We start from the raw sequence: 26,493 nt of genomic DNA, 5'->3' as shown, positions 1-26,493 counted from the left end.
TTTCTCTCCTCTCACTCCATTCTCTCCTCTCTGCAATAAGGTTACCACGCTCATAAATATGGCCATTAAAAAATAGACTGTAAATGAATGTTAATATAAATAGTAATATAGGAACAAGAACAGCTCAAAAGTACAAGATTTTACTTGTGTTTCCAAATTTTAAAAGAAATCCTGATCCAAAATTAAAACTATAACACAAAGATGATTTCAGAACCAAAACAAGCATGTGCCTTCTAATAGTTATATTGTAGGACTATACTACACTGTGGCACTGCTTTCATCATCAAAGAAGATTGTAAACAAGAAATTGTGTTGCTGGAACACTGAAATTATAGACAATTTTCCATAAATAGTAAAATAGTGTAAATTATGTAAATAATAAAATAGCAACAAAGAGCAGATCAAATTCTGTCTTTATTGTTTTGGCAACCAAACCAAAATCAATACACTGGGGCTCACTCATCTCTAAAATAACATTCAGTATGATAAGGGCAAGTGATTAAAACTTCTTTCAACAAATAGACAAGTGAAGAAGTACCAGACAATATGTTAATATTAAAAACAGAGATGAAAAATTCTACGGGCAGACCCAGAGACCATACTTGCCTACTCTCCCGGAATGTCCGGGAGGCTCTCGAAACTCGAAGACTTCTCCCGGAAGGACAGGCCCCAGGTAGAGGTTGGGCTTAGTGATGCGATTCACATCATTAAGTCCTGCCGACAAATTGCAATACCGGACACAATCAAGTTATCCAACCCCTCCCACACTTGCCATTTGACCTGCCCCCTTGGAAAGTGTGTTTGGAACTGCCCAGTAGAGCTGGAAACCATACTTTGTCTCACAATTTACCAGTAATGAGAGAGGATCATTGTGTCAGTATTTTTTTTTTATCCATTAACATATTACCCAGAATGTTCAGAAAAACAGATATAATAAATAATTGCTGATTTTTTAGTAATAATGCATACTTCCAAGTGTCATGATTCAAGCGCCGTAAAAGGGTCAGGAATTACAAAATCGGGCACAATTTTGGGTATTTCTGGGTAGGAAGTGAGTGTTTCTGGGCAGTGTTTGTGCTGATTGGGCAGGGTTTATTTCATCCTGATTCCGTGTTGGAAGATATAATGTTTTATACAAGCAGACACGATCACTAAGTGTTTCCCGCTACCGTCACAGCAAAGAGCAAAGCTGAACAAAATAATGACGAAGGTAATGCCAAGCACAGCGTTAATAAATGCATTTTAAATGCAATGATTTATATTTTAGGCATGGTGTTCCAAACTACAGAATTCCAGGGAATTCTGGGAAACTCTAAGTATTCTTGACTAAATATACATTGATTTAGCAAAAGGCATTTGGGCTCATTGCATTACAGTCAACTTCTCTGGCTTCTACTGTTTGACCATTACATGGAGCATTGTTGCTGGTGGATGTATGCCTGTGTGTAATAGATCTGTGTGTATACATGAGATATAATGTATGCTGTAGGTTTAATGGTATTAAAGTATTAAAACTCACTTGAAGACAAGCATGACACATTTAACACATTTAATATTTTTTCTGATTGATTTTTAATCCATAACAAACAAAGTTGTTGAAATGTATAATCTTAATTCTACTGGATATGAGTTTTGTGCATGAAAAACTGGAACTCCTTTGATGCATGACTCCACTACACTGTCTAATATCTTAGACACTTTTGCAATTGTAATGTTTTAAAACAATGGAACATATGTTGAACACATGTGTTTTGTGTTGTACAGTACATAACATAATTCTTTTGTTAGCTGTCTGAGATTCAAAAAGACTAGAAGAATAGAATGAATATACCAACAAGAAAATCTTCAGTTGAACATTTTATATTGTTACAATACATTTGTATAGCTATTGTATGTTTTTGTTTGCACTTTGCTACACTTTAAAGTGTGAGTAAACAAATCCATTACTCTAAAGAAGAAAATGTTTTCTTTGAACTTTTACTATAACCCTAACCAAGTGTATACAAAAGATTTGCATTTGTGGTATGTAGTTATTTTTCTATCTTAGCTGCAATATTACTTATAGGTTTTGTTTAAAATAAAAATGTAAGCATATTATGACATGATCTACGTTTTTTTGTTTTTTTGTTTATCAAACTTGATTTTTCTGCAGCACATTTTTATATATTTAAGTTTAATACATCTCTTTAAAAGGATAACAATTTTTAACTGTAAGGTGTATATTTATGATTGGGGTAAAAGTCCTTTTGCCAGTGAAAATGGGAGTGGGTCTCGTCCTGCACATACACCTATAAAGTGCTAAGGCTGAGTCCCATAGTCCTTAGCATACATGGGGTATTGCAAATACTAACTTCTGATTCAACATGCAAAGCAAGTGTCGCTGCTGTTGTCCTATCGGTATTGCCATTTTTTCTTTTTCTTTTTTTTTTTTTTTAAAAAAGTTTGTTTTTGTTTCATTTCTTTTTTTTTAACTTTATTAATTTTTTAACCAAAAAAATTCCACTGCACATGATAAAGCTGGCAAGCTAGTTCATGCCCGTATCCTGCACTGCCCTGGCGAACGGTAAGGCTCCTTTATCACTACCGGTCAAAATAATTTCACAGCTCATTCTGGAAGATTCTGAAGGGGATAAAAATTAAAGGGTCAAATATATATTTAATCACTTTTTAAGTACTTAGAGTTTTAAATTGATTCTCTAAATAATAAATTGTAGCCCTATTTTATGACTTTTATTTTTTTATTTATTTTAATAATTTAGAAGTTTGGAAATAGGGGATTTTTCCTTATTGAATCCAGTCTTTTCCCACTTACCATTCTCTTATAGTTTTATGACCAGAGCACATTAAACACATTTTTCTTTGATTTCATTTGTGACAGTTAAATCAAGAATAGATTAGTAAGTACCTTGTATTTTACCCAATATACCTGATTGGAAAATCAGGACAAATAAGACCTAACCTCCTGATTCATTCAACCACCCTCATATCCAACAAAACCATGCTCTGATTTACCTAGAGCACATCAATTTTATGTGAGACCCCACTTTTTTCTAGATTAAGCCACATCCAGTTATTGGTGTGTTGCAAATATGCTTTCTGTACACTGTATATACACATGCATGCACACAATTCATTACATGTACCCAATTTATATAGTAGTAGTGACCTGCAAACTACTGTTTGATATAGGAAATTCCTGATGACATCACAACTGTAACACAACGTCTTTCCCCTGAGAATGGGACTTTGAATTTTGTTATGTTGGGTTGATTACATGGATTCAGCGTGGGGGGGAGCTCTGTATACACTTCTGCTTTGAAAAGTTCTGTTACTCACATACCACATTTATCATTTTTTTCTTCCCATTTTGTTTGATGTAGGATGTTAAATATTAGTGACTGTCACACTGGCGTATGATACATACGATAAACTTCTTAATATATATATTAGGCAAATGGAAGGCAGGAACTGGCACAGAAGTGCTTGGCACACGCTGAGACTGGCTTAAATCTGACATTACACTCTTAGCCATCTATTAAGTTTACCTACATCATTTACCTTTTCCTGCTTGATTGAAGAACCAGACAAAAAAAAAACAATAACTCAATCAGCAGCGTATCTCGTCAACACAATAGAAAATGTGATTTTAGCTAATTGTGATGCCTGGAGGAGGAAACTGGGTAAAGATAATTAAATGAAAAGAATTACTACAGGCAATGTGACAGAATTTAATGAACACTTTCAGCAAGAACATTACGGTAGATAGTGGAGACATTTAATATAAACCTGGCATCCTTCTTTAAAAGAAATGTTTACAACTATTAAAAAAAGATTCAAAAAAGAAAAAAACCAATACGCAGTATAGATTATTTACTAACAACTAAATACAGCGCACTTCATTAAGCGCAAATGTACCTAACACAGGTGCATACCCAGTTTGGGAAATGCACCCATGTGAACGTTCTTCATGAGCACAATTGCAAGCTTTATTATGTGTTATTATGTGTTGTCATGTGTGACGTTTGTACATTCAAATGTATTCATACATTTTTGAATGTACAACAATGTATTTCCCATATAAAATGCACCTGATTAGTTGAGAAGACTTCCCATTTAAACTATAGACCAGAGGTGCCTAAACTCAGTTGTCAAGAGCTACCAACAGTTCATGTTTTCAGGATTTCTTTAATAATGCGCAGATGAATTAATCTATTTTTCTGGGTCAGTAATTATCCTACCTGTCCCTACAGATGGAAATCCTCAAAACATGACCTCTTGGTAGCTCTTGAGGATTGGGCTTGAGCACCTCTAGTATAGACCAACATACTATTTTTGCCACATCAGAGGACATTTAAAAAGCCAAATTCTTTCGCAGGGGAGGAACACTCCCATATGTTTACAGAAATTAATTTATATAACTTATCTTGTAACATGAAGTTATATTTTTGCATGTGAGCACAAATTTAGGTACATGAGTACATCACTCATTAACCCCGATCTGCCCATCTCCTCCCATTATACCTTTCACACATGCTGCTATTTTGGGTGCACTAAACCAAGCACTACATTATAAATTAGAGCTGAGTGGGTAGAATTCACAGAAATCCGATAGATCCGATTTTTGGTGTACCCAGTTGAACAGAGTCATGTCTCAGTTTCTCGCACCATATTTGGATCTGAAAACGGGGTAAAAGGTAATTTACGGTAAAATGTCAGATCTGGCAAGTTTTGGATCGATATCTTCTATATATAGCCCTCTCTCCCTGTTCTCAGCTGCCATTCTAGAAGTGATAGCATGTGGGTAGGATGTTTGCAGCAAGTCTGTGCTCATAAAGTGGCTTGTAGAGGGTTGGACAGAGTGAAAGGGGCAATATATATTGAAATAGCTGCACAAATCTTAAAACTTAATTTTCAGATCAGACTGCTGGAACCTTGTGCTGATAAATTGGTTGTGAGAGAGGGAAGAGTAGAAAAGCAGTGGCTACTGGTAGTAATAATATGTTAGTAAACTAATTGGAGTGGACAAAAAATATTCTTACTTGCATTAAAAATCAGTTTCAAGTGTTTCAATCTGAAGGCAGTTGTGCATTTGTGTCTTGCTTTTAAAATAACAAGGGGTATATTTACTAAACTGCCGGTGTGAAGAAGTGGAGATGTTGCCTATAGCAACCAATCAGGTATTTATTTAGTGCATTCTACAAAATGATAGCTAGAATCTAATTTGTTGCTATAGGACACATCTCCACTTTTCAAACCTGCAGTTTAGTAAATATGCCCCCAATTGTTTCAATGTGAATGAAAATAAAAATATTTTATTTAAGAACCAATTGTATAAATATGAGCTATATTGTGGAGCAGTGTCTGAAGAGTTGTAAAGAAACATTCCCTCGTTTTACTATTTCATTGGCCATTCACCTGTCGTGGTGGCAGTTACAAATAGCTCCAACTTCAAGTAGCTTTACTTCTCTTGTCAACTCAACCATGGGTCAGTCTATAGATCAAGAGCACCCCAGTAATAGTACTGGCAGTAATTGTACTTTTCAACCTCGGCTAGCAAAAAAAGTCATGTGGGTAGAAAGTACAATAAAGCTTGCTCAAAATCCAAAACTGTTTGTCAGTCTCAAAAAAAACATCAGCTCTTGATTTATGAATTACGGGAAAAGTTTCTGATGAATGTGGTGATTTGTCAAAAAAAAAAAAATGAAAATAGGTAACATTCCATACACCACCCGCAGTGGTAAGAAAAGGCTCAGACCACGCATACCTTGTGTTAGTAATGGTCCTGCTACTGCTGTTACATGTACTAGGGTGTCCGTTGAAAAAGCGAGTTAAAATTATTTAATTATTATATTATTCGGACACTATATAATACCAAATTTTGCAACATAAATAATTATATTCACCATTAACAATCAGTTAATATTATTATATATTCACATTTCCCCATGATATAATGCTATAATAGTGTCCCCTTAAAAAAAAATGAATACAATTTCCCATAAGTTAATATTAAATTAATTTTACTCCTTAATCAATAAATAATGATTGCACAAATAATTTAAATGTCAATGGTTCTTACTCTCATGTTCTGAATGGCAAAATAGCTCAAACAACACGCAGTTTGAGCAATCTCGCCGCTCACAACCACCTCTTTTATTTTGGCCACGTGGATGGCAGTTTTGTGTTGGTTTTGCAAACCCCAGCCGTTGTAATGGCATTTTGGGCTTTAGTAAAACCACTGTAAAAATCGTTGAAAAAATGCGATTTCACCAAACTGTCTTTTAGTAAATCTAGCCCTATGTGTTTTTTTTAGCAAAGTGTTTTTTGTTTGTGTTTCTGTTTTTATTGTCAATTAATGATTGAAATATTAGAAATGCATCTACATATATTTAAAATCTTAACATACATACACTGCAAACTCTACAATGTACAGTGCAAGTGCATTATGATAATCATATTTTCCAGTACATTAAATGATCTGAACAGTGAATAATTTTATGCAATATTTAAATGGTTTAAGCTGTCATTTAGTCTGTTTTTGTCTTTCAGATAGCAGCAGGAGCGAAAGAGGTGTCTGTGTTCGGTGCAGCATCCCAGTCCTTTAGTGAGAAGAACATAAACTGTTCTATTGAGGAAAGTATGGGAAGGTTTGAAGAAGTCATAAAGTCTGCTTGCAGCATAAACGTCCCAGTACGCGGGTATTTATTTTATTTAAAAATTATTTTTAATAAATTGTGTATAATTATATATCATACAGGCAGAAAGTAAAATAGAATTCTGATATTGGAGGCATTTTATTATATACCAATATATATATATACAAAAGTGCCTCCAATATCAGAACTTGTACAATATATGGTTATTGTACTTGGAGAGAGCACCCATTATAAAAGTGCCAGAAATACAGATGAGGGATATAAACCAATAATTAGAAAATAGTGGATATAGCTAGTGCGATTATCTGATCTAGTAAATATAAAATTATATATCAAAAGTAGGAGCAAATTGTGCTGTTGGTTGAATTGGTTGCATTCTGTACAACTGTAGACTGTCTTTCCCTGTTAATTATGGCTTGAGCACACAAGGCTACCATCGCAAACTGCTCTAAGAATGTCTCAGTTGTGACTGGTAATTATTAATGTTTGTAGAGCAAACTGTTACCTTTATTGAATTTTTTTATTCCATGGACCATTTGTGTCAATCCGCAATTGGCTGTAACATTTTATGTTGTTTCCCAGTGGAATTTGACCTTATGTATTCACAATCCTACCCCAATCGCATCACATAACAGAAAGAATTGATTGTTGCCCCAGCTCAATTCATTAATTTGACCTTTTTCCAATTTCAGAAAGAAAAATTATTTTACTGGAAATTTATGTGTGAAAGGTTTTTTGGGAGATTCTTTTGCATTGTATCCATGTAATTAAACCCTGAATACCTCTTAGTATTTAATACTGAAGCCAGAAACTATATATACCTATATATACCTATCCTACATATCTATTCATTTTACTAAGTTGTCACTGTATAAGTATAACTGCTTCAAATGACACCATTTGATATCATCATACATATTGCATACTGTGGGCCTCATATAGAAATGGACGCATTTTATGTAAAAAGACGTAATTCCATGTGTATGCTGGGTCGGACGCATCTGAAAATGCGTCTAGCTATGCATCAGTAGCAAACGAGCTACTTTTATATCAAAAGCTTAGAGATGCGTCTCGACCATAATCGAACCGTAGTAGTAAATGCTAAAGTCACATTACCCAATTTGCACACAATATTCTACTGTAATAAAGTGTCACATAAAAAGAGAACAGTGTTTGGACAGTGTTATTAATTATTAATAACTGCACAATTCACATTAACAATGTAAAATACAAATTCTCCTTTAAAAATGAAATTGAAAGCTTCTTTCCTGCTGCAGTCCAAATAAAAATATAATTAATATTAAGTAATATGAACAGATGGACATGACTTCATATAATATACTAATGATTTTTTTTTTTTTCCATCAGTCGGAGAGGTCCAGATACAATGAGCCAATTGTAAGCAGGTGCTGATCACTGCCTCTTGCGGGTGCTCGCTCTCTGTACTTTTCAACGGGGGACGAGGTTCCGCAAGAGATAAGCCTCTTAGGAGGCGTATATATGCATCTGTGTCTAGGTCTACATGAGTTACATTTACATGAACACACCCTTAGTGTATTTAGGCTACACTTGCTCAACCCTGTTCTGCCTCTCTATGCGTAGGGAGGCGTAAGCGTAACATGCAAGTTAATCTGCACTTGGACAGATGCATTTTGTGTGCATGCACTGTATGGAAAAGGGTATTTTACGCAAAAAATGCGTCCAACTTTACATGAGCCCCTGTATCTCAATTTTTTTTTCCTCCAAAACAAAATATTTTCTGTTATTTCACAAGGACATCATAGCATAAAAATCTACACATTATTTAAATTTTCTGCATTTTCAGGTACAGTAAGATGTGTATATACCACATCCATTTGTAAAGTTAAAATATATGCCTCATGTCTAAGACTGGAGAAGCTATGCCCCATATGTGCAACTATTAGGGATAAAGGACTATTTACATTTTCTGGAGCATATCCAGGTCTTTAATCTAAAACTTACTATTGTATACAATATTTTTTTGAGACATCATGAAGAACAACATATTTTAACCATCTGGACCATCTGCTCCTTCATATTGTTAAAAACATTATTCTTATAGAAATAATCAGGATTTACACATATGTCCTTTTTATTTGAGATGATTGTACAAAAATATGTTTACAGAACAAATCATCTATCATTGTTCTTTGTACACTTTAATATCTTTATATGTACACACAACAGTAGTTAAACACAGGGCAATATTAACACAAATATTTCTTAAATAAATTTGCACAGAAAAAGTCATAATTCCATCCCAGACAGGCCACCAAATTGGGCATATAATGATGGTCTGAATAAAAACACCCTTTAGCAATTAAGAGAAGCATAGACTATGGGGTAGTGCAGGGATGAGTCACAGCAAAAGACAATGCATGAATGTAACACAATCTTTGTGGTATTGCAGAAATATGACAATGCAGCTATATGACACTGCCTCTGTGGTAATGCTGATATATAACAGTCTTTGTAGCAGTGTAGAAATATGCACAGTCTTTATGGAAGTGCAGATAAGTAACAGTCTTTTCTGCAAATGTCCAGCAAAGTGAGCAATATTAATTACCGTCTGTGTCTGAGGATACTGTGTAGAGCTATATGATTAGACAATAGGTTGCACAACCAAGTATCAGAATCCTGGAGACTGCTGGATGCAGAGCCTGGAACTGCTAGATGCAAGGTCAGAATCATACAGGAACTAGAAAGCTAGCATGTAACACTATCACTGGCAATGAGTGCATGACAGGTGAGCACTAATAAAGTGAAGCCTTCTATTCAGCAGTCAGAGAAAGAGATACTTGAACTGCATAGCAGATCTGGGTAGCAAGCAGAATGCAGAGCAGATGAAAACCTAACAGACAGCAATGCATGTGAGTATAGCAGCGAAACTGTTTAATAGGCAGATCTGTGTAAGACTCAAGAAAATTTGCCAAGATGAAAGAAGTCTCTCCTCTCATGCAACAAGGAGGGAAATGTGGGAAACTTACTGGATGCTATTGTTATTAGATTATTGTCATAGGATGATGGCTGTTACATCGAGATTGGCTACTTTTCATTCCAAATCAGGGATGACTTGCTAATTTATTTTTTTATCAAATTTATAAAAATTAAACTTTGTACTGCTTGATTTGCAGTAACAGAATTCTCCTCCTTTTATGTTCCAGCACTTATAGTAATAGACAATCCATTTTCATGGTTTACAAATGATCAGCTGACAATGTGCAGCTTTTTATAAAATAGAACCTAGAAGATTTGGCAACGACAGTGTGGTACATTGTGGCTAAGATTTCAGTCTTGGGTCATAATAGTTATTTATTGTTTTGCAGTTTGCAGTTTTTAACAGTACAGATGAAAGTGTTATGAAGGATCATTCAAATCTTATATTGACTTTTTATTTACTTGGTTACTGAAAACTGGTGAAAATAAGGCACTTGACCATAAAGCAGATAGCATTAACAATATAAAAGAACAAAGATAATGAACAATTTTATATAGACATAAATGTATGCTAAAAAGTGTCATGTTTTGAAAATAGAAAGACACATGGAAAAAAATGCTCAGTATTCTATCCAGATGTCAACAATAAACAATTTCTCTAGTGTAATATAAAATAACCAAAAACAGACTTAAGACTAAATGGAAATATTATAATGAAAAACAAATATTAATGTCCCAAAGTGTCTGACATCAAAAGTCATATGAAGAATTTCAACAGTTCTGAGCTTTCTCAGCAGTAGTCTAAGCTGACATACAACGCACTTGACAAGAGAACCTACGTTCCTGATTATGCAAACTAAATGAACGTAAATATTGATAGACTATATGCACTATCTTGCATATGTAATTGTGTTCAACTCTGCCAGCTAAACACTATGTACCATTGATGATTATTGTATTATACTAGTATGCTGCATTATTACTCATGACAAATTGGTGTTTTTGTCTTCACTTATATATCATACTTCTAAATTGCCTTTTGTTTGGATTAACATTTGACATTTCAGCTTTAACTTAAAATGATTAATCTGCAGTTCCTAAATTTTATTTAATAGTAGTCATAATTTGTTAGTATTTTGTTGGTTGTAGTCATGAAAAATAATCTGTGTCATATAGTTCTAACACTGAATAATATAACTTATCTATAAATAAGCAATTTTGGGAGTTCATTTTGTAGTCAACATGCTTAGAAGAAAAAGATAAGATTGTATAAGAGTCTCACTCTCTCTCCACCATAAATGTGTCGTTCACTGTCACTCCTCTCTCTGCTCACACTAGCTAACTAATGCACACAATGTAATAACAGTGAAACTATGTAAGTTCTGAACAGTGTGAATTTACACATATATCAGTCTCTGTGTTGTATTGATATAGATATGGGTGTCATCTGTAAGGCTGGACCCTTGATAGGAATCCGCATGGACATAAACCAGACCCCGTCTTGCCTGCAGTCCTCTCTGGTCACTCACAATTCACCCAAGCATGGAGACTCATCTGACTAGGGACTAGTTATGACTGTCCACGGCAGTAAGTCTTCAGTGGCTCCCCTGGAAGTTCAATTATACCAGATCTTATGGAAAACATTCCCCTCATTCAGAGCAGTCTCAGTACCTGTCTGTATCTCTCGCTCTCCCCAATCCTCCTCTGACTGGGTCCACTGTTGTTACACTCGATATATGTCCGTTTTGCCCTGTTGGTCTCTCCTCACTTACTCTCTCTCCTCTTTCTAATGTTCCACTCTCCAGATTTCCACTGGAAGACTCCTCACCCCGTCCCTTAGCTTATCCTTTCCCCTATCTCCTCTGCTGGGAGATGCAGTACTGTACTCCTGCACCAGCTGCACAAAACAAAGTTAAAGTATTACATATTCCTGCACAATTACTACGTATTTGTTGAATTTCACAGATTGAGGGGAAAAAAGTTTGGGTGCGCTGTCGGTCAGTAAAGCTAAACACCCTTTGGAAGAAATCACACTTTCCAGATGGTTCTTGTTGCCAGATAAGCAACTTTCAATTTTGTCCTTGCAAAGCTGTTGTAGCTCAGACATATTCGTAGGTCTTGTTGAATGCACTGCATGTTTAGGATCTCCTCATGAATTTTCTTTAATATTCAAGTATGGGGTCTGTGAAACCTCAATATTTCATTCTGTAATTATTTTATGGTTGAATTAGAGGTATGTTTTGGATCATATAATACTGAAATAGATAACTTTTTGTCTTTATGGAATTTAGGAATCCTCTCCACGTGGCTTAATTTGAGGCTTAATGAATCAATCAAGTTTTGAGAACTTGAGAAAAAAAGTATTAATGAATCTGAAAGAGTGCCCCAAAAGTTATCACATGCCACAATTCAGTTTTATTTAGCATCAATATTCTTTTTTTGTTTGGTCAGGGTAAAAAATGATTAGTAAAAATGATATTAATTTCAATGAGTATAGATGAGGATGCAAAAATGAGTGTCTTGACCACAGATTTTGGTATTATCTTAAATGTGATAATTGTGCAGTACTATGAATCAAGCCGCAGTACCCTGAAGTGCTGCTTATTGCTGACCAAATTAGATAAACTTATCATATGCTTACTGCACAACTCAAATGAAATCAGAGCTTTTCACTATTCTGTGTTAAACATAAACTAATGTCTAATCAGCCCTTGGCAAGGTTTGTTTTATTAATCCGACCAGTGCTGGAACCTTGGTATATAAATAAAATGTAATTAACACTATAATGGCTATAATAAATATGGTTGATCACTATGAACGACCACTTAACCTGCACAGACACCAACTAAGTCAGGTTACAAGTAATGTACAAGACCTGTTTTGTAAATTGACTTGGGTGTGAAGTGTGACATCTGGCAAGCAGTGAGACCAGTGTCATAGCTTTATATTCCTTAATATTGTACTTGACTACAAACGTTTTTCACTTTTGTGTAAGACATTCAGGGGTGTATTTGTATCATTGTTCACTTAGTAAAACTTTCTTTTACAGGTATGTGTCTTGTGTATTAGGCTGTCCTTATGAAGGAAATATTGACGCTCATAAAGTAGCTGAGGTAAGAAACTATCCATGAAACAAATGAGGGGAATGCAGGCTGCAATTTTTTCTGGGACTAGTAATATATGATGTTTTTATTTTATTATGGCCTCATCTTTCACAGCTTTTTGTGTCCACTTTTACGTTTATCCCTCTTTTGTAATATCTTCATGACACGGACAAGTGGAATGTAAACATAGAAAAACTGTTTCCAGTAGCTAGTCAGGTTTATAGCAAACTCTTGAAGGTTGCTGTTATTACAGTGTGTGTACAGTTATATTTTGTACTTCAGTAAGTTTCCAGCTCTGTTGAGCAGATCTAATATATTTATGTAATGTCAACTAGCATTTGTATTGACTGATATATTCCTATAACAATGATAGTAAGGAAGGCATCTGTTTGTAGCTGTCTGCTAGGCAGTAAAATGTTTGGCCATTACTAACCTGGAGTGTTTTGGCTAACAGGTAGCAGCTACCGGACCAATAGAAAGTGGGTCTTTTATAGGGCTAAAAGAGAGTAGAGTGGGCTCATAACTCACCTTTGTGCCAGTGGTAATATACTACCTGGTAATGGCAACCTATATCCCTAGGCAATGTCCGTCATGTTAATGGCAGGAAAATATTTGAACATACTAATGCCAACCATCTCTGATAGTCCATTTCCACTTCTGATAATACAGGTGGTTCACAATTTGTTTGAAAGAATGGTGATACCAGTGCAACAGAACACCAATCACACTATTTGTACTTCATCAGACCACCCTTCTATTAATGTTGAATGGAGGGAGGATTATTGCCCCACAATTCTGTGGGGGAAATTTATCAAGCTGAAGATTTGAAAAAGTGGAGATGTTGCCTATAACAACCAATTCTAACTGTCATTTTGTAGAATATACTAAAAAATGATAATTAGAATCGGATTGGATGCTATAAGCAACACATCTCCTTTTTTTTGAACCTGCAGCTTGATAAATTTACCCCTATGAGTCTACTTTTCTGTAGTCCAAACAAAATATACTTCATCTGTAAATCAGATATAAAATAATCCGGGATCTACACCTCATTTTTAGTCATTAGGTGTCCTTTATGGGACAATTGAGAAAATTAGATTTGGAAAGAGCAAGAAGGATAACTATCCTACAGACCTGCTCCTACCATTGGTTGGACTCTTGGAGGGATTGATGGGCACATTGGCATGATCTTGTATACCATCACATTGTATTTCAGCATTAAGAAGTCCAGTGAATGTCAAGCCAACTTTTTTTTTTTGTTTTAATACTGCTGTTTACTAGAATAAACAAATCTGGTGACGATCTGTTCACCAAATTATGTTTGATATTAGATAAATAGTCCTGTTTTCACCCTGTCTAGTTTTGTATTTTTCATTCCTGGCTCAACATAACAGTTCTTCAAAAATGTGTACAGGTTAAAAAATAATTGTCTATAATGTATATAAACACATATATAAATCTGTGCATTTTTTTGTTTGATTATTTTTATTGGAGGGGAGGGGGTAGTTATGGTATGTGATTTTCAATAATAACATTTTAACTATAATTTTAAGGACTTCTTCAATTCAACATCCTGTGTATAGAAAGCTGATTTGAGATAGCTGCAAATCATATCAATTCTAAGCCATCACAAATCACTTATTTGTACAATCGGTTAAAGTCAGTTGTGACTGAATTTAATGCACATTAGTAAAAGGACTAAATAACAAGTTAGAAATAATCTTATATATAGACACACCAGTAGAGTTTTACATACTAAAAATGATGCAGGTATATTTGTAAGACATTCTAACAGCTGTTTGTTTGGCTACTACAGTCCAAAGCTCCTGTGTGCAATAAAAACTCTGAAAGCTGCTTGATTGGAAATGCAGTTTGTCTGCAGTGCTTGACTTTAAATTCATTACACATATTTTTGCCTGCTTATTTTTATACAGTTAAAACTTCAAGGTTCTCTGAATTGTACATGTATTTTCTGTTTAATCATTTACCATTAAATTGTAAGGGTTGGCTTCAGGTTTTAGTTCCTAGCTTCTGAATTAGGCATAGAGAAACTGTTTGCCAATATAATGCTATAGAATTTAAATTAAATATTAACAAATTGATATCAGTTGGTGATCACCTAGTTGTTAAATGGACATTACCATATAAAAACAATATATGTTTTATATTCTATATACAAAATTACAGTACAATTATACAAATGTTACAAAGTGCACATAGATATGTGCAACTGGAAGGCGTAAAATGCATTTTATTAAAAGTAAAGGACATAACCTGATCACAAACAGCTCAGAGCTTGTGCAAATATAAAGTCCTTTTGTGTAGTGGAAATGGCTGTGTGTCCCTCCTCACAGTAAGGAATATCCCTTACAATGCTCTTTATCTGATAATCTTGCTTCACAAAACGAAGACTTGTTTATACACTTACGCAAAACTAGGTGCACCAGTACTTTGCAAGAAATGCCCTCACTTCTACCTTTTGCTGCTCATCCTCAAATGCAGTCATCTTTCTTCGTAAGCACATGAGCTTCGTTGGATATATAGGTACACTTATGTTAATCACAGCACCTCTAAAAAGAATTAGTGATAAGTCAGTTCTCTATTATTTACAGCTCCATTTAAAAGGAAAATTATTGATACTAATAAAAAAAATGTACAGAGTGTTAGGCTAACGACTATTAGATAAGCTTTTAGAACCAGGCTAATAGAGGTCTTCACCTATAGCAGCCGACTTTCCTGTAGAACTGAAGTTGTTCGGAGATGCTCGGATGCCCCAAGGATTTAGATAGTAAAAGCTTATAAGAATAACCGTAACGCAAGGAGGAGCATAACCGGAATACAGAAAGCAGATACCAGAGACAGGCCAAAGGTCATGTGGGTCAGAAGCAAGCAGAGTAACTATAAGACAGGCCAAAGGTCAGGACAGGTTGCAGACAGGGGTAATCCAACAAACAGGCAGAGGTCAGGGGCAATTAGCGTTCAAGCAGGGTCAAGGTCAAAGCAAAGGTCACAACAGGAATCAGGTCAGGAGCAGAGTATTTACAGGACAACAGAGGACAGAGCTGGTCAGCAAGTGTGCAGTACACGGGCGCTATAACCGGCAGGGAGGCTAATTCCTCCCTTCCATGATTAGTCAATGCATCCAATTAGAGACCAGGATCAAACATGACACAATTAGCTCCAGGGGCTGCTTAATTAATATGTATCCAATGTGCACGTGCCCGACTGCACACCAGCTGGGCTCGCCGCAGTGTAATTGAATGAAGAGCGTCCCGACCGTTGCCTAGGTGACGCCAGGACAGCAGGACCAGAAGTGACGTCCCGGTCATCATGATGACGGCCGGGATGCGGCCTGTAACCACACCTCGAGCCACCGCAGCTCGTAATACAAAGATAACAGTTTCAGGTACCAATAATAACACGGTAAAAACTGTGACTTAAGCAATGTTTTATACAAACAAAAAGAAAATTCTGCCCTCCAACATTAGTTATTTAATTCACATAAATAATAAAGTAATAAAGTAAGGTTAGTTTTTTACACAGACTAATAAAACTACAAATTATATAATCTGTTACTCAGGTGTCAAAAAGACTGTACAGTATGGGTTGTTATGAGATCTCACTCGGAGACACTATTGGAGTTGGAACACCAGGCAGCATGAGGAAAATGCTTGAAGCTGTGATGAAAGAGATTCCAGTCCATGCCCTGGCTGTTCACTGTCACGATACATATGGTCAAGCTCTTGCCAACATCCTTACAGCAATACAGGTATGTATCGCTATTCTACATAGTGCACCAGTGTATACAACACCAGATAAAAGATTGCAAGCTATTGAATGCAAAATGTAAAATAATTTGTTTTAACATTAACAAGTGTAAGTTTGTGTTCCCTTGCCAAAACAGCTTAGAATCAAAATAAGAAAACATAAACATATTGGGCCTGATTCATTAAGAGACGCATACTGAGCACAATGTGCGTTTGTTTTAACGCGCACGTAATTGGGGTATACGTACGCCTGAATTCAACAAGGAGCACATCTGAAGATACTAGTGGTGATGAATACAAGTGTTGGTCCGCTCTGCTCAATAAGAGAAGACACTGCAGGATAAATCCAATACCTATGTGGAATCTAAAATCTATAAAGAACGCATAGAAAAGAAAAAAAAAATCAATTAATGTTACATGTCAATTTTATAGTCATTTATGATTAGACATGAACATTTTAACAAAAATGTTTTTTTTGTAGAAAACATTTATTAGGGTGTTTTTAATGCCTACTGTACATAACAGACATTTTTACAATTGTTCCTGATTTCAAACACATATTTTAGCATGCATACTAAGCCGTCATAACCAGTATTCGGGACTTAGACTAGACCTTTAGCTGGTGTAAGAGATATGGCAGAAAACCAGCGTACTTCAGCATGCGCCTGAGTTTGACTTGCCCTTACTGTACATTAACTATGTGCATTCACCCATTCCCCACCCTGTTCCCTCCCCGAAATCATAGGTTGTATTAAGTGTCATTTGCGCTCGAAGGTGACTTGGACGTGGCTGCGTTCTGTTGCACAGCGTCTTGCTCTGAGGATGGGCAAAGTGATTTTGCGGATGATACGAACAAAATCGGCAAGTACGTTCCTTAATGACTCAGGCCCAAAGACAGCAAAAGTAAACAATCTAAAAGCAAAGCAACAATAAATGGAATAGATATGTGTACAGTAAATACATTCACACTCTACATGAGCATAGTATGCATGTAATATGCAAGCACAATATTTGTTGTTCATGGAACTACTGTTTTCAGACAGTCATTGGAAGCCCAGTGTTTAGTTTGAGAGAACTTTTTGAAGAACTGTATGTAAGTAGAAAGTTGTTAAGGTAATTCAAAGCAGCTCCATAACTGTGCACACAATGCAATTGTTTTTGTTCTGCTCTATTGTTTTAGGTAACCAGTCATCACAGAAGGATATGTGTTCACACAGTCACTACAATATAATATAATGCGCAAAAGTAATTTTAAATAGTAAATTTTAATGCTATGATGCTCCTGGAAATCCTAGCTATTTTCTGTTCAATGTTTCTTCGAGTTGTCGCACTGATGAACAGTTGTGAACTTTTTTTTAAGGAGACTTTCTTCAAGAGATTGTTACCTTTTAATTTCAGTGTCCTAGTCCAATTGGCAGCAGTTGTCTATATTGTACACCGGATTGCATTTGTAGCAGTTGTGAATGCCAGCTGTATTGAATAACAAACAGCAAAGACTTGGAAAGATATTTAAAACTTCTGTGACGATATGCTAGACTTAGGGAGCGCATCCTAGCTCAACTCTAAGGGCCTGAGTCATTAAGGAAAGTAAGGCAAAAATTGATTAAATGTTCTCCGGGACAGACCATGTTACAATGCAAGGGGTGCAAATGTGTTTACTATTTTGCATACAAGTTAAAATACTGGCTATTTTTTTATTTTTGCTCTGAAATTTGAAGTTGATCTAGGATATGCCCTACCCCAACTATAAATCTGTCCCCACATCTTAAATTTACCTCCCCCTCCAATGAAACATGGTTTTGCCCAGGTGCAATGTTACTCCATTTTTATGCTTTGCTCTCCTTAATGACTCAGGCCCTAAATCTCAGTATAAAAATAAAGCTTCCCAGATTTTGTGTGCTACAAGCACAAGCATCCAGTATTTACCCTGCATGCAAAAAAATTGTATTTATACCCCTTATAGTGCAACTCTAAATGAGGCCCATAATCACTATGCTGCATTTGGCACAGGTGGTGACACCCTACCTTGGTGGTATACATTCTTGCTCTAAACAAAGGATTGTTGCAGATGAAAATTAATTTGCAATAGCAATATGTTCCAATATGCTACTTAAAGTAATTTCTCTCATTGTAGTACAGTAAAATATAATACAATAATTTCAGAAAACATATCACAAAAGCTGAAAGGCACCTACAGCCGTTAAAGGATTTAAAAATCTATTATTATTACTTGTGTCTGATACAGGACATTCTTGACTATACATTTACATTAATTTATTTTCTAATGTTTGATTCATGTTAGACTTGCTGTCAACTGGGAAAAAATGTATCCGCAGAGCGCAAATTTATGTAGTACTTCCCTGTGATTATTTTTTTTATCATACTCTAATATTGTAACTCTGGCCACACAAGCTGCAGTTGCCCAAAATTGTAGTGTGTGTAAACCCAAAAGGACAGTGATGTCCCACAATGATCTCGTCAAAATGCAAAGGATAATAATAATTTTCGAGTGTGTTGCTAGATAGACAGCGTGTTGACAGCTTTTTGTTTTTCATTTATTTTTTAAATTAATTTTTATTTATATAGCATCAGCATTCTTTGCGGTGCTTCACAATACTTTTTATGGCAGTGTAGTCCGTCATCTTCCAAACAGCAGGCCACAATGACAAAAATAATATAATTGGTGTGTGGACAAGTTTAATACATTTTTCTATTCATTTTCTCATTTCAGCTGTAAGTGTGGGAACAATGCCCGTACAAGAATCACATACAAATAGAAATATAAATAGCGTGCAGTTCTCTGCTCATGATCTTATAATATGTTCTGTGGCAGCAATGATAAAGGAGACATACAAAGTATGAATTAGCTTAATTTGTGGGCAACCATATGCTAAGCCTTAGGCTTTCTGATTCTTAGGTTGGAAAATTGCTAGGCTGTTCTATAATTAGAATTAGGGATATTGAGATACAGTAGATGTAATAGTAATAGCTATATGTAAAATTTTGATAATTGGGTACTTTTTGGCACTTACGACTCCTTGCACCCAAAGAGGCGTGACGTTTTTAATTTCGGGATTGTCAGAAGGACAGGTGTAAATTGCATATGACGATGATGATGAACAACCTTAATAGCAAAAATAAATAAATAAATAAATAAATAAAAGAGCCCATATAACTTAAACCAAATAAAAATACCACTATAAATATATTAAAATTCAAAAAATATTTTATTAATATTACATTTTAATATATTTATGGTGGTATATTTATTTGGTTTAAGTGATAAGCACTCTTTTATTTTGTTTTGTTTTTTACTATTATGGCAATTGATACACAGGTATCCCAAAGAAAAGAGCAGCAATTACTATTACCAAAATCTGTGAATCTGGGTTATTTATTGTACTTCATCTCAGCACTCATGTAAGGGTTTTGGTTACACTCATATATAGTATATATAGTTTGTTTTATATATATATATATATATATATATATATATATATATATATACACATTGCAGGTTTGCAAAAGATTCGCAAAAGACACCTATTGAGACTTTAGTTACTGCTTGTCCATAGATAAGTATTTGCTAAGCGTATTGAAGCAAATAACATTCCTGTGTATTAGCTAGTTGTTCAAGTTTAACTGATACTGGTGCTTCATAGCAAATGCGTTCTTAGCATTTCTTGAAGCCATTTGTGCTGGACGCATCTTGAGTGAGATCCGTTAAAGCCGAAGACATACACATTCACTGTCACTCAAGTTTCACTCCACAGTATGGAGATTAGGGCTCAAAACTGGTTTGGCCACTCAAGTTACCCCATGATTAAACCCGATGATTAAATCACACATACGTGTAAAGGTGAGCAGGTATTCTTACTAATTATTAAGCTATGTCCTACGTCTCTCTCTTACTCTACTACTTTGCCCCCTGCCTGATGTCCCTAAACACACCCAAAAGCTTATCACACACATACTCATAGTGCAGTAAAATGTCAGCTCACTCTGGTTTGGAAAAATCCTGAACCTCCTCCTCTCTCTTCTAATATTAATCGCATCTGGCAGGTCTACCATATGGAACACATCACGAGCATCTTACGTCATATCCCCGTTCCCTTCACTCGGGTCTGGACTCCCTGGATCGCACATCATGGCTCTCCCCCACCTTTAGCTTACTGATCTTCTACCTCCCTACATGGACGGTACATCACTTGTGCCACTCACTCCTGCCAACACACTCCATAGTGAACACTGACTTCCCCTCCCTATCCCACTCCTTTCCGTCTATTTCTCTATCTTCTTCTCCTTTCATTCCCTCTCACATCTCCCACTCATATCACTGATTAAGCATAACTTCATTTGTATCTTTTGAAGCCATATGTGTATGTATAATCTCTAATGCAGCTCTTACAAATTAAACTTAATGTATATCTGAGAAAACTGTCCATGTTGTTTCTAGTTATGCTTTTATCACACTTGTAAGATTCAAAAAAAATGTTTACTCAAAAAAAAAAAAGCAGAAGACATAGCTTAATAATTAGTAAGAATACCTGCTCATCTTTACACGTATGTGTGATTTAATCATCGGGTTTAATCATGGGGTAACTTGAGTGGCCAAACCAGTTTTGAGCCCTAATCTCCATACTGTGGAGTGATAATCAGCAATGGCCTACTGTCCCGCTATCAACATGGTCCCTAAAGCACCTGGAGCGGGTCCTCTCTATCTGCCTATTGAGCTGATATTCCCCTCAGGAATATAGAACCCCCAACACATCTCGTCAGGAGTGACATGAACAAATGAACTGACATATGCAGTTACAACACCCGTTACTAACCCTGATCTGCAACTCGCTCCGACTGCAAAGCCCAACAGGCGCCATCACATAATATCACATGTCAATGCTGTAAGGGCTCTAGTCACTAAACACACTGGAGCTGCAGAGACCCATGCAATACAACTCCCATCAATCTGCAAGGTAAAATTGTACCTGACAGAGGAAAGCGATAGCTAGGTGTCCACTTACATCACTGCAGACCTGTCACCTTCCAGCTTCACAATTTATATTGGCCTACAAATACAGGAGACACACCTGACATGGAGTCCTGCTCCTCATGATGGGAATCACCTTCCATCCAATCTAGCCGCAATTGGTTTTCTATCACTGTTGTGAATACAACTCTGGATTGGCTGGCATTTCAGCCTTGTGCCTTTCCACTTCAATATTCAATTAACTAGCAGAGTTACAGCTCCACCTGGTGGTCATTTGATGTAATTGCCCTAAATACACTACTTTTCACCATACATTCTCCAGAACTTTAAAAGTAATCTCACTGGTTGAATAAAGAGACTCACATACGGCATAACTGAAGATACAGGCACGACAAATAATCCAAACTACTTATATGACAACTTAACAATAAATCTACTATTGAGACAAGGAAACTTACTTAGAGGGTGATAGCGCCACAGTCACTTAAAAATGTTCCTTTCTCCCTCATAATGGCTGCTTGACTATTATATGGGAGGCCATGGTCATCGAAACCGGCATAAATGAATATCACATCAAGGCTTCCAGTGAAAATAACTGCCCCAGTTATTCTCATTATCGGTAAAGATAAGAAAATTGATTATCAGAAGGAATTTGCAAAACCAGAGATCATTTTCTATAACCAGATATGAAAAAATTTCTCACAATCCCCAACTCGAGGGTTAAGTCTGATGCCATAACACATGACTCTCCCTTGCACTCCGCATCCCCTGAATGTCTTTCTCAAGCCAGTGTCTCAGACTTGTTTTCTAATGCCATCACTCATATATCAAATCTCTTCAGACAAAACAACATCTATAAGACACCAAAGGAAGGAGGTAACTGCTATCCAGTTTGATCTCCCTAAGCTTAGAAGTAGAAGAGGGCAAAGAAGCAACAGAAGACCTATGTTTACAATTAAGGGACATTATCACTTCCCAAGCCACTGACCCAAGAGTGCTAAAATCTAGGATAGATGATTTGGACAACAGAGGGCACTATAACAATAGCCTCATTCAAGGTCTCCCAGAAAACATTTCTCAAGCTAATCTGAAAAATGTCCTAACAATTTGTATCTAGGTACATGAGTTTTTATTTTGCAGTATGAGATTATTTAACTGAGATTAATGAGGGGGAGAAGAGGAAATTCCTTGCTGAGCGCAGGCCATGTAGCATTTTCTTTCCCATAAATGGATTACAATTTTATAGTTACTTATGAAATGTCAGTCAGAATTCAGCAGGGCAACTTTTGAATTTATATGGTGCATATCTTTAGGCTTATTTCAATCAGTTAAAGAACTGGTAGTTGCTCAAATCAATTTATAGGCTATAACAGGTGCATGAAAGGGTGGGGTTATCCTAAAAGGAAAAAACAGAGACAAATTCCCCCAGCACACTGCCATAGCCAGCAACAGATCTGCTATTTCTACTGTAGATAAAAATGCAAAAGTCTCAGTTGCACACATTTGCAAATGTATGTTGAAGCCACCCACCACGCCAAGGTGCTTTTGCTAATAGGGTGGTTCTACTCTAAACAATGAGAGTCCCATATATTTGGGCCATACATATGTGTTTTTAAATTGAGAGCTAACTTACCAAAGAGGTACCCCAGAGACCTCCAAATAGCAATCCAATGTCAGTACTCCCCCTCAGCTACTGACACCAACATGCCTCTCAGACAAATAAAGAACTGGTAGTTGCTCAAATCAATTTATAGGCTATAACAGGTGCATGAAAGGGTGGGGTTATCCTAAAAGGAAAAAACAGAGACAAATTCCCTCAGCACACTGCCATAGCCAGCAACAGATCTGCTATTTCTACTGTAGATAAAAATGCAAAAGTCTCAGTTGCACACATTTGCAAATGTATGTTGAAGCCACCCACCACGCCAAGGTGCTTATTTCAATCAGTGTAATAAAACATTCAAGCACTAAGTGACACATACCTTAAACATTTTCCTGATTTCCTCTTACTCTCATGATCTCCTGAATAGGGGTGCTAAAGGGGTAGTGAGATGTACCTTATGGGGATACTTTTACCCTTTCTAACATGCGAATGGGCCTGTAATCTTGCAAAGATAGGTGCAGATTGATTTTATGGGGTCAGTTCCAAAAACTGATTTATATATTAGCGCTTAGCACTTATGAATGTGAGAGGCCAACAATTGTGCTCATTTGGGCAAATACAGAGAGATTCTGTATTTCTGCATATTTTACACTGTCATGACCTTTTCCGCCTCTATATGATAGATAAAGCACCACAAATTTTATATTAACTTAAAAAAAAGTCTAGTCTATACGCAAAGCTACTTGCTTTACAAATTAGCATTTATATTCTTCAGTATGTCTTTTCCTATATATGCGATTGTGTGAATGCATATTATCAGATTTTACTTTTATTTTTTTGCAGATGGGGGTTAGTGTCGTGGACAGCGCTGTCGCAGGACTGGGTGGATGCCCATATGCAAATGGTGCAACTGGGAATGTAGCAACAGAAGATGTACTTTACATGCTGAATGGCCTTGGTATTCATACGGTAACATTTTATTTACATTTCTTATCCTTGGCGTTTTGGTTCATATTGCTACTTTGGGAGTTAAGACCCACCAATGTTTTTCCTAGATCTGTTGGTAAAAATGGAGTGCACAGGATAAGGAAGACAAAGGGGTTACAATAGAAGACTTGAAGCTTTTAACAACTATGAAAAGTACATAATGCACTTATATTCTGTGGCATATGCAGCAAGCCTTGGGCATGTGTATGGCTGTTCTGTTGGAAACATTCTGTCTTTGTTATCCTAAACACTCTCCACCGCTGTGACGGTACAGCAGTGGGATAATCACAGGTTCCTACAGTGGTGCTACTTCGCTTTCCATAAAACTGGGTTTTGGTTATTGTGTATTTCTGCAGAAAGTGGGTGTATTACCTAATCCTCTTGAGATTTCAGTGTTACCCATCTATCTAATAAAACTGAAAATGAATGAGTGACATAACAGTGGACAGCACAGTGGCTAAGTGGTTAACACTTCTGCCTCACAGCACTGGGGTCATTCGATTCCCGACCATGGCCTTATCTGTGTGGAGTTTGTATGTTCTCCCTGTGTTTGCGTGGGTTTCCTCCGGGTGCTCCGGTTTCCTCCCACAGTCCAAAAACATACTGGTAGGTCAATTGGCTGCTATCAAAATTGACCCTAGTCTCTCCCTCTGTGTGTGTGTGTGTGTGTGTGTGTGTGTGTGTGTGTTAGGGAATTTAGACTGTAAGCCCCAATTGGGCAGGGACTGATGTGAGTGAGTTCTCTGTACAGCGCTGCGGAATTAGTGGCGCTATATAAATAACTGATGATGATGATAATGATAAAGATTACAGATTCAAAGTCGCTCTCTGGCATTTTCCTTTTTTCCCTGCCTTGAAAAAGCCTGTGATTGAAACGCGCGTTGGCATCTACCTTTTGCTACACTAAAATCCGATGCATCTCCATTTCTTTTCCTACTCCTGGATCGCCTCCGAGATTGTTATAAGGCAGGAACTTCCACATAATCTCGCAATCCCAGGGAATAGGTATTCAAAGAGCAATATATGAATTTCTCTTCAATCATCTCCGTTTAGTATACAATCTATACAATCCAACTGGAATATCATGTAGAAATCATTAAATAACTTTAGGGCTTTTACTTATGGTACCTAGTTCCTTGCTTTCTCATTAAGAACAACATTACATCATACATTCCCGGATTGCTCCCCAGATTTGTGTTAGGTAGGGATTTTCACATAATCCTGCGATCATGGAGAGACTATATAAAAAGAGTATCTACCAACTTAATTCAAACCAATTTGTATGTAGCACGCTGTTTTGATAATTCAGCGAATATATTGTATTGCGAGATCATTTTGAGTACTTTGAAAGCTCAGGGCATTTATCTATAATGCCCAGCCTGCCGCCCTCTGTTACAAGCTTAATTTATTTTAATCAGTATCAATACCATAATGGATTTAATACTATCATATTTATTGACTATGATAGTGGCAGCATAGCAATGAAATTCATTTTGCATTGTAATCATAAGTATAGTTTTTTAATTTATTGTCTTTAACTATTTTGCTCCTCATTCCGACCATCCTTGTTGTCTTCATTTTTATTTTTAATATATATCTAATAAAAATTATGTTTTATGTATGTGTTATTGTGGAGTGCCCGCAAAAAAACACATCCTTTTTCTTTATGATTCTCTATATTCTCTTGTGTGTAGGGCGCACCCTTCAGGGTTATATGAATTATCTTGAATAATCAGAATTAAGACTAAGGGCTAGATTTACTAAGCTGCGTGTTTGAAAAAGTTGGGATGTTGCCTATAGCAACCAATCAGATTCTAGCTTTCATTTATTTAGTACCTTCTACAAAACGCTAGCTAGAATCTGATTGGTTGCTATAGGCAACATCCCCACTTTTCAAACCAGCAGCTTAGTAAATCTAGCCCTAAGTGAGGGATTCCCTTTATAAACTACACCTGGTGCGGTTGTATCTTATCTTTTCTGGTAATTGTACAATAGTAGTCATGTAACACCACAACAATCTGCAGATGTTTTACACTGTTGTGGATCATAAATTTCCTTACTGTTTCTTTGAAGGTTTATTGTACCACATATAATGAATACAAATAGTAAAGTAAGCTGAATCAATCAATCAACTGTTTAATTTCAGAAACACAGATAAACTCAGTATGCATAAATTTTCATTCTCAAATGACATTTTAACGTTAAATATTAGGAAAAAATGCTACCCTTATATATGCTTTACATGTAGAAGCCCTCTGACTGCCCCTAATGGTTGCCCGAGGAAGGGTGTAGCTACCAAAATATTGTACACTATGGCTATTCTGGAATGAAACTTATAAAGCATCTGAATGAGTGACAGCATCTTGGTTCTTTTTTGTATATTTGATAATGTTGTAACCATCGGAGGATGTTCTATATTAAGCTTGCACTA

At 36.2% G+C, this 26,493-nt stretch overlaps 1 protein-coding gene across 1 annotated transcript in view; it reads left to right on the top strand.

Moving 5' to 3' along the window:
- The window catches only part of HMGCLL1 (3-hydroxy-3-methylglutaryl-CoA lyase like 1), a 97,253-nt gene that overhangs the window by 55,218 nt on the left and 15,542 nt on the right, over positions 1 to 26,493 (top strand). Inside the window, exons 6-9 of the mRNA XM_075200607.1 lie at positions 6,550 to 6,698; positions 12,664 to 12,727; positions 16,299 to 16,487; positions 23,919 to 24,044. Of these exons, the coding sequence (XP_075056708.1) occupies positions 6,550 to 6,698; positions 12,664 to 12,727; positions 16,299 to 16,487; positions 23,919 to 24,044 (528 nt within the window). The remainder of the gene's footprint in view (positions 1 to 6,549; positions 6,699 to 12,663; positions 12,728 to 16,298; positions 16,488 to 23,918; positions 24,045 to 26,493) is intronic.

Source organism: Mixophyes fleayi, chromosome 3 (genome assembly GCF_038048845.1).
Source record: "Mixophyes fleayi isolate aMixFle1 chromosome 3, aMixFle1.hap1, whole genome shotgun sequence".
Lineage (NCBI taxonomy): Eukaryota > Metazoa > Chordata > Amphibia > Anura > Limnodynastidae > Mixophyes > Mixophyes fleayi.
Note: the sequence above shows the minus strand (reverse complement) of the source record. Positions and strands in the feature narration are given on the sequence as shown.